This window comes from Carassius auratus, chromosome 43 (genome assembly GCF_003368295.1).
Source record: "Carassius auratus strain Wakin chromosome 43, ASM336829v1, whole genome shotgun sequence".
In the NCBI taxonomy this organism is placed as follows: domain Eukaryota; kingdom Metazoa; phylum Chordata; class Actinopteri; order Cypriniformes; family Cyprinidae; genus Carassius; species Carassius auratus.
In genome coordinates this window covers 9,609-25,000 of record NC_039285.1, presented here as the reverse complement: position 1 = coordinate 25,000, position 15,392 = coordinate 9,609, and the positions used below count along the sequence as shown (strand labels likewise).

Here is a 15,392-nt window from a genome sequence, read left to right as displayed (position 1 = left end):
TGATGCTCCTCTGATTTAACCAAGCCTCCCATCGAATAATAATAATGTTTTTATTTTAAAGTGCATTCTGTGTGTTTCCAGCGTTTGCAGATCTGCCCAATCTAATGCAGCATCTGGACAACAACTTCAGATACTGGAAGAGTCTGGATGAGAAGAAGCTGCACAGTCTGCGTCCGCCGCCGGAGTGACACACACACACACACACACACACACACACACGTGATGAGCGGAGCTAGCGTGATCGACGGACTGTGATGAAACACTAGCCATCAGCTCGACTGGACACACACACTCGTCTGTGGAGCGCTGCTTTGGTCCAGCTCCATTTCTTCTTCTTCTTCTTCTTCTTCTTCTTTAACTAATGATGAGACTCATGAACTAATCAAACCCTCAGAATGAAAGATGATCTAAACACCAAAGGTGATGATGTATGTAACCTCTGCAGACTCTGACAGGAAGCGTCACGTGGTTATTTTGGTCTGTGAGCGGCTCTCCTCCACAGTTTCTCTGTGGTCCATCTGCTGACGAGACTGCTGCCTTATTTTCTACAGAGACCCCCGACGGACTGCTGCAGTTTCTAACACACTCACGTTGTATGAAGTAAATCTCAATATTTTTGTAGCTGATCAGTTTTACACTGGAGCGATGTGAAGCGTCTGGGACTCCTGGTGTGTGTGTGTGTGTGTGTGTGTGTGTGTGTGTCAGTGATGATCTCCTACAGCGTCCAGAGCCGTCTGTGTCAACCTTCAGCCCACATTACAAGAAAATGAGATTATATTTTGTATTCGGCACCATTATGTTTTTCTGCATTGTGACATTATTTTCATGATGAATGACCTCTTCTTCAAATTCCTCTTTAAATTCTCATCTGTAATGTCAAAAGGAGTTTATTTAAATTGTAAAGTATTTCTACATCAATGTAGTATTTGTTGTACTGCCTTTTTTGATTTAATAAAAAGCTATTTTTTATTGTAAAGCAGAACTACAATAATAAATGAAACTACAATAATAAAACTAACGTCCAGGTGAGACTCGGATCAAATTTGTGCTTGATTATCATTAAATAATGCAGAAATCCAGGACAGATTTTGTGCTGAACCGTGAACTGGATGTGTGTGAGCTTCAGTGTGAAGATGCTTTTCTAGAGAAATCAAGTTTAATTAAGAAATAAACTGAGGAAGATGGATCAGAGGCTTCTGATTGGCTGGCGAACAGCAACGTAATGACATCATTTCATTTAAACCGACACCTGACGAAAGACTTGACTAATTTCTGAACATTTATAAGGAGCCATGCGAACAAATCTACATAAATATTATATAATCTATAAATGAAATCTGCACTGTTTTTCTTACATGATTCCCAACTATTTAGATTTGTGATTTATATATATTTGTAGAGTCTTTACATTTTTATTAAGATCATGTTCTCTGCATCTCCTGCTGCATCAAGCCCCGCCCACAATATCTGTCACTCAAACTGCACGACTCCTCATTATCTGTGTGTAAGACTCCAGTAGAGTTATGAAGTCATTTTATGACAAATCTTTCAGTGAGTAAAACTGGCTGTGTATATAATAGAAGGCTATTATGGACTACACAACATTATTATAAATCTTTAAATAATTTTTTTAATGATTATTATTTTAAATGATTGTCCCTGGTTCAGTAGGATACTCTTGTAATAAAGTCGCAGACAGATTGTAAAGATCAGTTCTGGTTTAAAGATGCGATCTGATCCTGTTTACATGAATGAAGCCGCTCTCGAGCAGATGATCCTAGATCTAACCAGATCACCAACAATCAGCTCTGATGATCAGATCTACACAGAAACCTAACGATGAAGATGCTCTGAAGACAACAAGATGCTCTGGATCATCTTCCTTCTGATCCCATCTGTTTCTGACAACACATCTGAAGCTACATCACAAGATATCACAAGCGTCCATGAGAACAGAGAAGATCCCGTGACCGGACACACTGAAGTCCAGACGCAGGGGCAAAAGCGTGATGTTCTCTAGGATGCTTTCATATTGTTTAGATTGGAAGTGCAGAGTTGAAGCTGACCTTTGACCTTTGGCTTGTGGAGCTAAATTTCACTCAGTCAAGGTTGGATTTGGAACTGAATAGAGATCAAATAAAAACATGAAAAGGTTAAAACCTTAAGGTTTCAGATTTAATTCAGAAAATGTCAGGGAAATGTAAATACAGCTTACTGTGTGTCATTGATGTAAACACGAAGGTCGTTTCTGCAGCGCTCAGTTCCGCGGGAGGCCTGTAGGCGGCGCCAGAGGGGGCGGGGCTCCGCTGAACACAATTCAAGCGGCAGAAGAACAGATGTGTCACGTGACTTCCGCTCGAGGCCTCACGCTGTGTGTCTGTGAGATTGTGAATCGATGAGCAAACTTTGGGTTTAAAGCTGCACTTCAGCGTCGTGATGGCGTCTGGATCACCGTGAGTGTTTGTTCAGATCCCCCGCTCACTGGAGAAACTTCAGCCGTTTGATTTTGTTCGTTTTTGTCAACATTATACTGTAAAACTCGGAATAAGCGCTAGCTTCTTAGCAAACGCTCGTGCGCGTCTGAGTCTCAGCAATACACGAGAAAATAACAGAATCAGTGAAAGTCTGTACTACACTGCTCAGATTCAGCTGAACATCAGCTCTCAAAGACTGACTTTATAGCAGTCGTGTGTGTGTGTGTGTGTGTGTGTGTGTGTGTGTGTGTGTGTGTGTGCGTGCGTGCGTGCGTGCGTGTGTGTGTGTGTGTACTTGTTTTTCTACTCTGGTGGGGACTTAAACCTGAATACACACAAACTCATGGGGACTCGTGTCACAATTGAGGTCCCCACGGGTAAACGAGCTAATAAATTACACAGAATTTTCTTGAAAATCTAAAAATGCAGAAAACTTCCTGTGAGGGTTAGGTGTAGGGCGATAGAAAATACAGTTTGACCAGTATAAAAACCATTACACCTATGGGATGAACACACAAGGATAGCTGACCAGACTGCGCGTGTGTGTGTGTGTGTGTGTGTGTGTGTGTGTGTGTGTGTAGTACTTCGGTCTGATGTGTAACTGGAGGACATGAAGACAGACTCTCTCTCTCTCTGGAGCTCTGTTGATACTCTCCTCCGACAGAAACATGTGGTGATGAGAACAGACCGAGAGCGAGAGTCCGCCGCGGCCTACGATCACCACACACACACACACACACACACACACAGAGTGTCAGACTGTCTCACGGTGCTCTGTTCTCTGCAGGTGTGTGAACAGCAGATGGGATCGTCCCACAGCAGACAGCGGCTCCGTCTCTTCTCCCACAGATGCGTCTGCAGCTCCGCGGGGGGCGTGGAGATGGCGGCGGCGATGGCGGCCAAAATAAACGCCATGCTGATGGCCAAAGGCAAACTGAAACCACTGCAGCCGCTGCCCAGTAAAGTACTGACCGTCCTGCAGCCGTGTGTCCCATGATGCTCCGCTGTCGCTCCGTGAGCTCACGTGTGTTTGTGTGTTTGCAGGCGCCTCCAGCACTTCCTGTCTCCGCTGATGAGCTCATCGTGGCTGAAGTCGACATAAACGACGTGCCGATGGAGTGCAGGGATCTGCTGACCAAAGGCAAAACTCAGGACGAGGTTTGTGACACACACACACATACGTGATGCCGGCGTGTCTGTCTGCACACGCGTGTTGACTCTGCTGTCTGTGCTGTAGATCGGGCAGCTGAGCGGCGCAGTGGTGTCCACTAAAGGCCTTTACATGAGCGACACGGACAGCAGCGCAGGAGCGTGAGTATCAGTGCAGTGATGTGTGTGTGTGTGTGTCTGCTCTCTAATGCTCTGTGTGTGTGTGTGTGTGTGTCTGCTCTCTAATGCTCTGTGTGTGTGTGTCTGCTCTCTAATGCTCTGTGTGTGTGTCTGCTCTCTAATGCTCTGTGTGTGTGTGTGTGTGTGTGTGTGTGTGTGTGTCTGCTCTCTAATGTTCTGTGTGTGTGTGTGTCTGCTCTCTAATGCTCTGTGTGTGTGTCTGCTCTCTAATGTTCTGTGTGTGTGTCTGCTCTCTAATGCTGTGTGTGTGTGTGTGTGTGTTCAGGGCGAGACCGCTGTATCTTCATGTTCAGGGCCGGCGTCAGGAGCAGGTCAACAGTAAGTGTTGAGTTCAGTCTCTGCTCCACTGATCATTCACACAGAAACTACATCGCTTTATGACATGATGTAAGACAGTTGCACAAAAAACAAATAAATGGACAAACTCAGCTAGATATTTAAATTAGAGAACTTTAACATCCAAAAAATCCAAATTTCTTCATTTCAGATGTTCTTAAATTTATGGATGCAATGATCTTAACTTAATGTATTTTAAGCAAAAACGAATGATAATATGAGTGCATGAAGAATCTGGTCAGTTTATTAGCCTGTATGTATGTTTTGATCTAAGTGAGACTGAATGTAAAGACAGAATGGTCTCACGTTAGCTTTGTGAGATTAGCTGCATCATAGCAAACAGCAGAAGCAGGAATGAATGAAAGGTACGTTCACTCTGTGCCAGCAGGTGGCGCTTGAGGAACAGCAGATAATTAAATCTAAAACACTCTGAATTAAATCACAACCTTCATGATATAAATTTGGCATTAATCTTTAATGCAATATTGATTATAATTTCATATATAGTGAATTCCTAACTAAAATATTATTATTTTAAAAGATTATAACTCATTTGGATGCCCCTAGCATTTGTCTGTTTCACCTGTGACACAGTTAGCTCCCACTTTACAAACCAGGCAGATGTTTATTGGTGAAACGCTAAACCTGAACCAGCAGAGCTTCCCAGAGCAGGACTCAACATGAGACGAGTTCAAGCAGAGCCTCCTTCAAGCTCTTCATCTCTCACACACACACACACACACACACACGTCACTGACTGACTCCTGAGACTGAACAGGAAGTGTTTGTCGTGTCAGAGGCAGTGGCCAGGATAAAGGAGATCATCTCTGAGGACGTCCTGCGCTCGTCGGGGGGCAGCAGCCCGCGGTGATGCCCACTGTCCCGGTGTACCGTCAGACCGTCCCGTCTGCTGCCCGCGCTCCCGCCGTCCCCGGACACAAACCGGCCCCGCCGCACACCGGGGTAAGAGAGAGAGAGAGTGTGTGTGTGTGTGTGTGTGGAGGTTAAGAAGGCGGGGCCTCGGAGCATGTGGTCTCTGCTGATACACACCTCCTACAGAAACAGCAGCCAGAACCACTCCTGCCTACAGACAGAGGTCAGAGTTCACTGCGCCCGCTGACACACGTCTGACCCTCACACACTGATTCTGAACAAACCCTTGAGATGCTGCTCTCTCGCAGACGTGTGTGTGTGTGTCCTCGAGCAGGATGAGAGAACTGCTGCGCGTCTCGTTTGCGTCACACGGGTCAGAAACATGACCTTCTGTTGGGTTAGGGTTCAGTCGACAGGATCTGATGATGATCGGAGTAAAGTCTGAACGTGACGTCGCTCCTGCAGTCATTGATGATTCACTATTTGTAGATGATTTAAAGTGTTGTTCTGCACACACACACACACACACACACCGCTGTAGTTTAGACCACATTCACCCTGCAGCGCGTCTGCTTTCAGATGATGACACGCGTGCCGCTCCGCCCGATCATTACCCAGAAGCCCCAGCGCTAGGCGTCAGGCTGTCAGCTTTGGTGACGTGTTTGGAGGCGGAGTGAATGACTGTGGCGTCTTGTTGGTTGCAGAGTTTTGTGCACACTAAGATATTTGTAGGCCTGGAGCAGTCGCAGGCGTCCTGTAACGTGAGAGAGCGTGTGGAGGGACCGTCCGGCTCCTACCTGCAGCACATCCAGTCTGAGACCGGCGCTCGGGTCTTCCTGCGAGGACGAGGCTCCGGATACATCGAGCAGGCGTCCCGCCGCGAGTCCTTCGAGCCGCTCTACCTGTACATCAGGTAACACTCGCTCTCTCACGCTTCTGTGACCACACGCCTGTTTCTGACCCTGTGTGTGTGTCCTACAGCCACCCGAACGCTGCAGGACTGGACGCGGCCAAGAAGCTGTGCGAGAGTCTCCTGGACACGGTCAGTGTGTGTGTGTGTGTGTGTGTGTGTGAGAGAGTGTGTCCTGCATTGGTGTAGTGTGTAATCGTCTGTTGTTGTTCAGGTGCGGGCGGATCACTTGAGGATGGTGTCGTCGTATCCCTCCGCAGCTCCTGCTCCAGGTGTGTGTTCCTCTGCTCCAGGTGTGTGTTCCTCTGCTCCAGGTGTGTGTTCCTCTGCTCCAGGTGTGTGTTCTCCCGCTTTGAGCCGATGCTTTGAGCGAGCATCTTTTTCTGGGAACAACGTCTGGGAACAAACACACTCTTTAAATGTTTTTGTTCTTGAAGTGTGCTTTGAGGAGGGCTGGGTGATATAGCAAATATTAGCGATAATTTCGGAATAAATTTGACGACGATGTAAAATTAGAAAATATTGTGAATATCTAATATTTTAAATTCAAGCATACTTTCCTAAAAGAACGTCCAAAAGCTGAACATGTTACAGTGGACTGCTGTACACACTCACGAGAGCGTCTGTCAGAAGATTGGTGTAGAGATATATACTTGTTCTGATCTGGCAACCACACACACGCAAACACTCGCTCCTCCTGAATATTAGAACATAGGTTAAGATGATCTGGAATTACTAATAGGAATTCAACTTTTTATATTTTATTTGTTTTACCAGTTTTCATAATATAGACAGAGAGAAATACCTATGTGCTAAATCAAATAGCTCCCCATCTGCGAGTGTTGTTAGTGTGTGTGTGTGTGTGTGTGTGTGTGTGTGTGTGTGTGTGTGAGAGAGTATGTCTGTGTGTGAGTGTGTGAGTGAGTGTGTGTGTGTGTGTGTGTGTGTGTGAGAGAGTATGTCTGTGTGTGAGTGTGTGTGTGTGAGAGTGTGTGTGTGTGTGTGTGTGTGTGTGTGTGTCAGGAGTTCGTCTCTTGTGCTGCCGGACTGATGCGCTGTGTTCTCCTTCAGTTTACCCCACACACGGATACTCTGCTAATCACAGCTACGGCGGTCAGTCGTGGTACGGTTACCCGAGCTCCTATCCCACGTACCCCGGTGCCTTCTGGAGCAGCTCCAGCCAATCACAGCCCAGCAGCGGCGCGGTGCAGTATCCTGTGTGCAGCCAGAGCAGCTTCCTGCTGCAGGTGAGAGTCACTGACACAGAGTACAGCTGTCCTGAACACTGCCCACAGCACGCTCGCTACACCTGTGTGTGTGTGTGTGTGTGTGTGTGTGTGTCTCAGGGGGAGGATGCAGCGTCAGACGGAGCAGACGCCGGCTCCAGTCCAAAGCAACACAATGCAGAAGAGGAACAGAAAGCACAGGTGTGTGTGTGTGTGTGTGTTTGAGTGACTGTAGGACTGTCATTATGAGACTCACCTGACACGTGTGTGTGTGTGTGTCCTCAGATCTCCACAGATGTTTTGGAGAAGGATGTCAGTGCAGCAGATGACAGCAGGTCTGTCCTGTGTCTGTGTTCAGTTATGTGCTCTCTATTTCTCTAATATTTCCTGTTAGTGTTTCGCTCTGACACACGATCAAACATGGATTCTCTGCTGTATTAGAATCTGAATGTGTTCTAATGTTGCAGGGTTTTGGTTTAACGTGCGTGTTGTGAGGTCCTCTGTGTTTAAGGTTGAGGATGGGTTAGTTATGGTTAGTTAGAGACTCGTGAGTGACGTGATGTTCTTGTGTTCAGGACATTGATGCCACCCCCAGCAGCTCCAGTGAGGAAGAGACCGAGAGAAGAGACCTGCAGCACAACACTCACACACTCAGGTGTCCACACACACTCACACACAGGTGTCTACACACACACACACACACACACAGGTGTCTACACACACACACACACACACAGGTGTCTACACACACACACACACAGGTGTCCACACACACACACACTCACACACTCAGGTGTCTACACACACACACTCACACACACAGGTGTCCACACACACACACACAGGTGTCCACACACACACACACACACACACACACACACTCACACACACAGGTGTCCACACACACACACAGGTGTCCACACACACACTCACACACACACACACACACAGGTGTCCACACACACACTCACACACACACACACAGGTGTCCACACACACACTCACACACACACACACAGGTGTCCACACACACACACACAGGTGTCCACACACACACACACACACACACACACACACACAGGTGTCCACAACACACTCACACTCACAGGTGTCCACACACACACTCACACACACAGGTGTCCACACACACACTCTCACTCACACTCACACACCACAGGTGTCCACACACACACTCTCACTCAGTCTCTCACACACACACACACACTAATGATTGTTTTTGCTGACTCTGGAGGTTAGGAGCTGATGAAGTGTGTGATCTCTGCAGATGAAGAGCAGCTGATGATGAAGAAGAGGAAGACTGCAGAAGATCCCAGCATCTCCTCAGGACTGGTTCCTTACGGAGGAGACTCCTCAGACGAGGGAGGAGGAGCGCATGCGCAGCGGGAATAAGAGCTAAGCGTCTGAACGCAGGACTGCAGCATCACACACTTTTATTTGATTAATTGTTTTATTTTACACAGGACTGATGTGAACTGTTCCTATGGAATAAAGAGATAAACACACACCGCTGCTGCGTCTGGTTTATTCATCTCTAGATCTGCTCGTGCGTCACGGTGTGATGTAAGCTGGAGCAGTCATTCCGGTGCGGAGCGTCAGCGCTCCGGGGTTATCCAGAGCGAAACACGGCTGAACGTAGTGCAGGAAGTGACAGCTGAAGGTGTAGAGATGCTGCCGCAGCGCTGCGTTGTAGAAGGACAGGATCCCGCGGGAATAATCCAGGAACACACCGATCCGCAGCGGCTGCACCGTGATGCGTATGTCCGGCGTCCAGCCGCTGTGCAGGAACTCGTACTTGTGCCTGAGGAAGAGAGGAGCAGGTTCAGCTGGACACGTCTCCTCTTACACCGTGAGATCCACAGGCGTCTGATGCTGTGATTTATATTAACATTAGTTTCATATTGACATCTAATGTACAATATTCAGCTTGATGTTTATCACAGTTGGTTATTCTACTCCTCTGTAAACACTAGATGTCATGATGGTCACATCGATACGAGCCAAGATCGGAGCTTGATTCTGGTTCAGGCAGATCATGAGCCAATCACAGACTTTACCTTGTTGTGTTTCTGGAAGAGCGACTGCATTGCACACCACAAATATTTAAACGTTTTAATGCATCTGCCCACGTTTGAAGAGAGATACAGTTTCAGTGCTTTAGCGGTTAGCTGTGTTTCTGCGTCTCGCACCTGGACGGTGTGAGGATGTGTCTCATGCACCAGGACGTGTTGTTCCCACCCAGGTGTGAGTTACGCTGTGTGTCCTCATACGCCACGCCCACACGAAACTCTGCGTCCTCGTCCACCTCGACCTCCCAGTAATACTGTCCTCGGACGGGCACCAGGTCGCCCAGAACCGCCACACACCTGCGAGAGAGACGCGTCACACACCTGTCACAGGACTGGAGCGCACGCTGCTGCTCACCTGTTGAAGGTGTTGTCACTGAAGGTCATGTGACTGATGGGAAGATCTTCATCCAGGTAGAACATGGTGAGGCCGTCGGCTGACAGAGACAGACTCGGGTGCGCCGTGTCTTCCAGCAGGTGGAAGAACGTACCTGTAAACAAACACAGACGTCACACACACACACACACACACACCCTGACGGTCAGGAGGGTCAGGACCTGTGGTGGAGATGTGGACGGGCTCGCTCCGGTCGCTCGGGCCGCCGATGTTCACGGCTCTGACGTGGAGGATGTAGATCTTCTGCGGCTGCAGCTGCAGCAAACACTCGCAGGACGGGATCGCCACGATGGACCTGAACCAGATGGGAACGATCATTCTCACTGACCGAGGGATGCCCGAAACCAGCTCATAAATACAGGTTTAGGAGTTTAGTTGTGCTCGCTGTTATTCTGCTTTAGGGTTAGTGAAGGAATCGGGACAGACTTCCTGACCACGTCTCTCTGATGTTTGTACTATTATTTAAATTATTTTTTTCTTCACTGTTATTGTGCTACAAACTATTTCTGATAAACTGTGGTTGGTTCATAACTAAGTGGGTAACTTTAGGGTGATAAACTTCAGTGTGAACCAGGGTTTAATCAAAGATCCAGGGACCCGTTCTTCTCCTGTGTCTCTAACTCTGTCAGACGGATTTGATTGTTGATGATTTGGGATGATCTTGGATTGTTTGGTTCTTCGAAGCTCATCCTGGCGCCTGTACCATGATGGTAGCTGAACCAATTCAGAGTTACAGGATTAGTTTTGAGTTGACAAAACCAAACCTCTCCAATCTCTCCAATCCGGCTTTGTTGGTACCATGATGCTGTTCATCAACTTTCTTTGTCAATTCAGGCTTTGATCCCGAGTTTGTGGAGCGTGTGCACATTAATGTGTGACATCACTGGCGAACAGCCAATCACGAGCCTTGCAACACAAAGCAAGTTTGATTTACTTCTCGCGAGAGACCCAGCGAGATTCAAACTAAAGGTTAAAGGTTTTGCTAAAGGTTAAGAGATTGAAGAATATGACAAATTTAAAAATCATATAAAAAATAAATGAGGACTAATAAAATAAATAATCTTGCTCTTTCAGTGCAGTGTCAAGTGAAACTTGTTAAATTAGTTTATACATTTAAAAATATATAGAGACTCGAACATGTAAGGTCAGATTTTGTATTTTTTAAATAGTGCAATCTTTTGATACTACAGCTTTTTCATATTATATGATCTGTATACATTAATATTTATTAAAATAAATGATTTAAAATAACTGTTAAACTAAAATTGCTTGTGTGTAAAAGCTAAATAATAATAATAATGATAATATGAATCACAATAATTCTATAAATCATAAAATGAGTAATTATCATTAAAGCCAGACTTCTATTTTATTTTTATTTTTTTGCATTAGTGACCTTTAATTTGGAGCAAGATAAACTGGAGTGACTGTGTCAGACGTGTGTCACTTCTCTCACATCTGATTGGTCCAGCTTCAGTCTGAGATCTCTAACCCAGAACATAACCTGCCCCGGAGCAACGAACACCGAGTAAAGCCGAGCTACTTTCATAGCACCTAAAACCCAGGGTTGGCGGAAACTAAGCTGAAACATAGCTGGCTATCCACCTAATCCAGCTTCATGGTACAGGCCCCTGGACTTCGAATCTTAAATCTGCTTGGAGCGGCTTCTTTCTGTAAACATGATTAGATTTTTAAAAAAGGAATTGATATTTAAAATGTATCCCAGTCACTGCTACTTTATTACAAGAGTACGCTTAAGATTTTATTAATGATGATGTCATTCAGCGGGAACAACACCAGGATGTTAGTGCTGTCTGTCTGTGGTCTGTGTGTACGAGTGTTTCCAGACAGAGCCCAGTCATGTAACATGAAAACTACGAGATGAGAGACGCGATACGATGAAAACAGTGATGGACGCTTCTTCATGCATCACGTCTCGTGCAGAAGATCAAATCAGTGTCACTGTCCCATCTACAGGGTTTCTCGTATCTTCTTGGGTTCTTCATATTAGATGTCTGGATACTTCATATGTGCGCTGATCAGGGTTTTGATTTGATATTACAGTCAATGCATAAATTATCATCATATAAACTGTGGATGCAGGAGACTTGGAATATTTCTTCATTTCACACTATTTCTGTTCTTGTGAGGGTTTGAAGGTTTGTGATGTGGTCAGTGGAAGTGTGTCCTGTGTGAGCAGAAGGTCAGGGTGATGTGAGGTTAGTGTGTGATGACAGATCCACTCGTTCTGATGTGTGTGTAATGTGTGTGTAGCTCACTGACTCGGTCCCGGAGCCGTCTGTGCCGGTCTCTCCGAACTCCAGCGTGTAAGACTCCACCGGGTCGGTGTTCCCGGAGTCCCAGCGGATCAGCGCCGCGTTCAGGCTGCTCACACACTGCCGAGGCTTGAGAACCGGAGGAGATGGAACTACACACACACACACACACAGCGTTACACACTCGTGGACCACAGCAGTCCTGCAGCGAGCGGCACGCACCTGTCATGTAGACGGCTCTCTCGCTGGCCGGACTGATGCCCGTGGTGTTGGTGGCTGTGACCCAGAGCTCGTACTGAGCGTTCGGACGCAGACTGGACACGGTGCAGTGTGTCTCCTTCACCTTCAGCTGAGACACTGCACACACACACACACACACACTGACCTCAGACCTGACCTCAGCACAGAGCTGCTTCACATGCGCTGACCAGTACGGTTCGAGTGTAACTGGTTTGGGCAGTGAATGGTTTACCCTCCTGCAGCGTCTCCATGGTGCAGTCATCAGAGATCAGACGCCAGTAAAGCTCGTAAAACTCCACGGTGTCGTCCGAGAACAGACTCCAGCACACGTGCAGCGACGTGTCTGTGGCAGAGTTAGCGATCTGAGGATTCATGACCGGAGCCGACGGAGCTACACACACACACACACACACACGAGTCAAATACACCTGTACTACCTGCTGACTGAAAGGGTTAAAGTGTATTGCATGCGGACTGACGTGTTGTAATGCGTTATAACTCTAGCACTGATTCTGCTGCAGGCCAGGAATCACAATCATTAAACAACAGCTGAATTAATGAAGACATAAGAGTGTTTCCGCTTCAATAATCAGACAACTACGAGCCTTTTCATGTGAGTTAGTGTTAAACACTGTCAAGAGCATCATTTACACTCTACATTCCCAAAATCTGAAAACTGCAAAAATAAAGTTCCTCCCTTATTCAATAATAATTCACATGACTCGAGGCAGTCACATCATTTTTCTTATTGTGACTAGGAGTCTGACCTGGAAGCACATTAATGGACTCCATCATCTGTCTGACCTCGGACAGATCTGGGGTCAGCACCTGGAAGTCCAGAGACACTCCCAGCTTCAGATCCACTTCCTCTCCGGCGAACTGCTCCACTCTGATTGGACACAACATTAGAGAACATCCCAGATTCCCTCGGACCTCACATCAGTACGAGCGCTAACATCTGTCCCTCGTGTCTTCTAGGGTTAGGGTTAGTGCTCAGGACTGATGGACAAAGTGTCCAATTAAATAACAGAATGGAAGTATAATGAGTTATTATATCACTGATTTACTGTGTACGGGGACTATAGCTCATCCACTGTACATCCAAACGGAGGATGAGCACACATCTACTCACCTCTTCATCACTGGCATGACAGCCTGTCAATCAGAGAGGGAGGCGGGTCAAACACTCCTCAGTCAGATCGAACAGTGTTAGAGTTCACCAAGCTGTAATGAGACTGAAAGCGTATCTCTGACCTGCAGGAAGCCGTGTTTGTCTGGTCTGCGGTGGAGCTCCTGTGCGCTCTCGATCAGCTCTTTGGAGGCGTCCAGGGTTTGGCCGCACCGCAGCAGCTGACCGTACAAACACTCCAGCTTGCTGTTCTTCTGCTCGTCCAGAGCGGCTGCTCGTGCCTCGTTCCTCTGCGACAGCGTCTGCAGAACTTCATTATAGTGCTGCTCCAGATTCTGCTCCTGCCGGCCGAAGTTCTCCTGCAGACACACGTGTGACGTGAATCATCAGCTGAAAGACATTCCCAGCGGAGACGAAGCAGGAGTCCAAACCTCCACTGTGATGAAGATCTCCTCCAGGTTACTGGCGAAGTTCTCCATCTCCACGATCTTCTGGCTCAGTTTGCTCCTGCGCTTGTTCAGCTGCTCCTGGAAGCACAGCGCTGCGTCACACACCGCAGACGCTCGGTCAGGTGTTAGTGAATCTGTGCTCACCTTCATCTGCTGCGTGTGTGTGGACACATCAGAGGAGCCCTGCTCAAACACATCTTCATCAGTGGCCTCCTCCTCCTCCTCCTCACTCGCCAGCTCCTCCGCGATCACGTCCAGGCGACCTCTGACCTCAAACACGTCCATACTGACGCCTCCCACAGAAACACATCATTCATGTTCACTAGTTCACTGTCTGTACACTCATAATGTCTATTTACGTCTTGTTTATTATGTTGTGGTATTATTGTATTGGTGTTGTATGTAGAACAAGATCTGGCTTGGAAAGGTCATTTGAAAAACAAACAAAAGTTTTTAATGACTTTGGACACAACTAACCGTGATATAAACTTCGAAAAAGTAAGATGAGGTTTTCTACGAGAATATAGTAAAAATAGAAAGTTTGCCCACAGGTCACAAACACTCAGTCTCTCTCTCTCTCACACACACACACACACACACACACACACACACACGTACTCATACACTCTCACACTCATGCACACACACACCAACCATGACATCACAGTCATAAAATCACCTAAGCAGACTTGTTTTCTTGCATTTTGTTCCAAACTAAAGTCATCGGAGCAGTAAAAGCAGTGAAATACCTGCTGGTTGTCGGTGTGCTCGGTGTCGGTGAGTGTGTTTCTGCGCATGCGCATCGAGCTCCGAGCAGATAAATATAGCTCGACGGATCGAATATCAGCTCGAAGCCCCTCACGACACCAACAGCACTGCTTTACTGTAAACACACTCGCCGTAGCGCTTCATTTTACAGTATAACGGACTCGGTTCTTCCGTCGGTGCCACGATCTAAATATAAACTCAGATGGAAAGTTTCATTTAAATATATTGTTTATATTTACACTTTAATTTAGACACATTTCCGGTTAATTTTTCATCTAAATCATATAAACCCACACCAGCTTCAATAATATTCTTCAAATTGATTCTCTAAAATTGTAATTGGTTTTGACACATCTGCTTTTCTTATGCTTCCAGACAGTCATCCTTTAGCCCTGTCCACATCTTAATTTCTCCCTTTTGACCCCTGCCCCTGGACACACTGCTGTAAAACACCCATGCAGAACAACACATCTCTCCTCTACAGACAGAAGAAACTTTATATATAAGACATGAGATAACACTTATTCTTTGATTTAGTATTGTAAGTCTCCTCGACAGCAACAACAATATTCAAAGGCAATATAAGTTAGAATATCCATTAACTGATTTTACTAACTTTTCTCTTTTTACCAAAGATACTAAACAGTCCCTTGTAACCCAACTCAACATTTCACCCAACTTCAATCAGTCTTTCTGGAGGGTTAACGTTTCCTTTGGTTCTTGTTCGTTCGCTGTCTCTGGTGCTGTCTCTACTCAGAAGTCGCTGATGTCATTGATGTTGGATCCTGTATCTTGGTCTCAGAGCTTTGCTCAGGACATAAATCAGTTCTGTTCCGTTACAGTGTTGATCTGTCATCCGTCAAAACCTCATAAGATCTTT

General features: G+C 46.5%; 3 protein-coding genes across 8 annotated transcripts in view; 2 read left to right on the top strand and 1 right to left on the bottom strand.

The window, feature by feature from the left end:
* Positions 1-1,035, top strand: part of LOC113061327 (high affinity cAMP-specific and IBMX-insensitive 3',5'-cyclic phosphodiesterase 8A-like) — a 16,924-nt gene extending 15,889 nt beyond the window's left edge. For both annotated transcript variants that reach the window (XM_026230352.1, XM_026230351.1), the window contains exon 22: positions 82-1,035. In XM_026230352.1, coding sequence (XP_026086137.1) covers positions 82-188 — 107 coding nt within the window. In that variant the 3' untranslated portion in view covers positions 189-1,035. The remainder of the gene's footprint in view (positions 1-81) is intronic.
* A 1,268-nt stretch (positions 1,036-2,303) lies between these two features.
* Positions 2,304-8,692, top strand: LOC113061326 (KH homology domain-containing protein 4-like). The gene is given in 15 exon segments (XM_026230350.1): positions 2,304-2,453; positions 3,262-3,438; positions 3,519-3,632; positions 3,712-3,785; positions 4,090-4,142; positions 4,958-5,005; positions 5,008-5,123; positions 5,738-5,946; positions 6,015-6,075; positions 6,158-6,215; positions 7,015-7,190; positions 7,290-7,370; positions 7,455-7,504; positions 7,745-7,824; positions 8,455-8,692. Coding segments are annotated over 14 exon segments (1,407 nt in total). The 5' UTR covers positions 2,304-2,453; positions 3,262-3,276; the 3' UTR covers positions 8,580-8,692.
* LOC113061325 (fibronectin type III and SPRY domain-containing protein 2-like) lies at positions 8,627-14,578 on the bottom strand. Of its 5 annotated transcripts, none has more exons than XM_026230348.1 (13): positions 14,494-14,578; positions 13,889-14,037; positions 13,727-13,822; positions 13,421-13,654; positions 13,299-13,321; positions 12,934-13,055; positions 12,399-12,557; positions 12,149-12,283; positions 11,934-12,078; positions 9,812-9,945; positions 9,612-9,744; positions 9,377-9,553; positions 8,627-8,988 (listed from the first exon to the last, which is right to left on the bottom strand). In XM_026230348.1, exons 2-13 carry the CDS (start codon positions 14,027-14,029, stop codon positions 8,739-8,741), a joined length of 1,749 nt encoding a protein of 582 aa, XP_026086133.1. In that variant the 5' UTR covers positions 14,030-14,037; positions 14,494-14,578; the 3' UTR covers positions 8,627-8,738. The 5 variants fall into 5 exon arrangements, with proteins under 5 accessions (XP_026086133.1, XP_026086134.1, XP_026086129.1 ...); XM_026230349.1 differs by having other exon boundaries at positions 13,889-14,030; positions 14,494-14,572; XM_026230344.1 differs by having other exon boundaries at positions 13,727-14,037.
* Between the last annotated feature and the right edge of the window lie 814 nt (positions 14,579-15,392).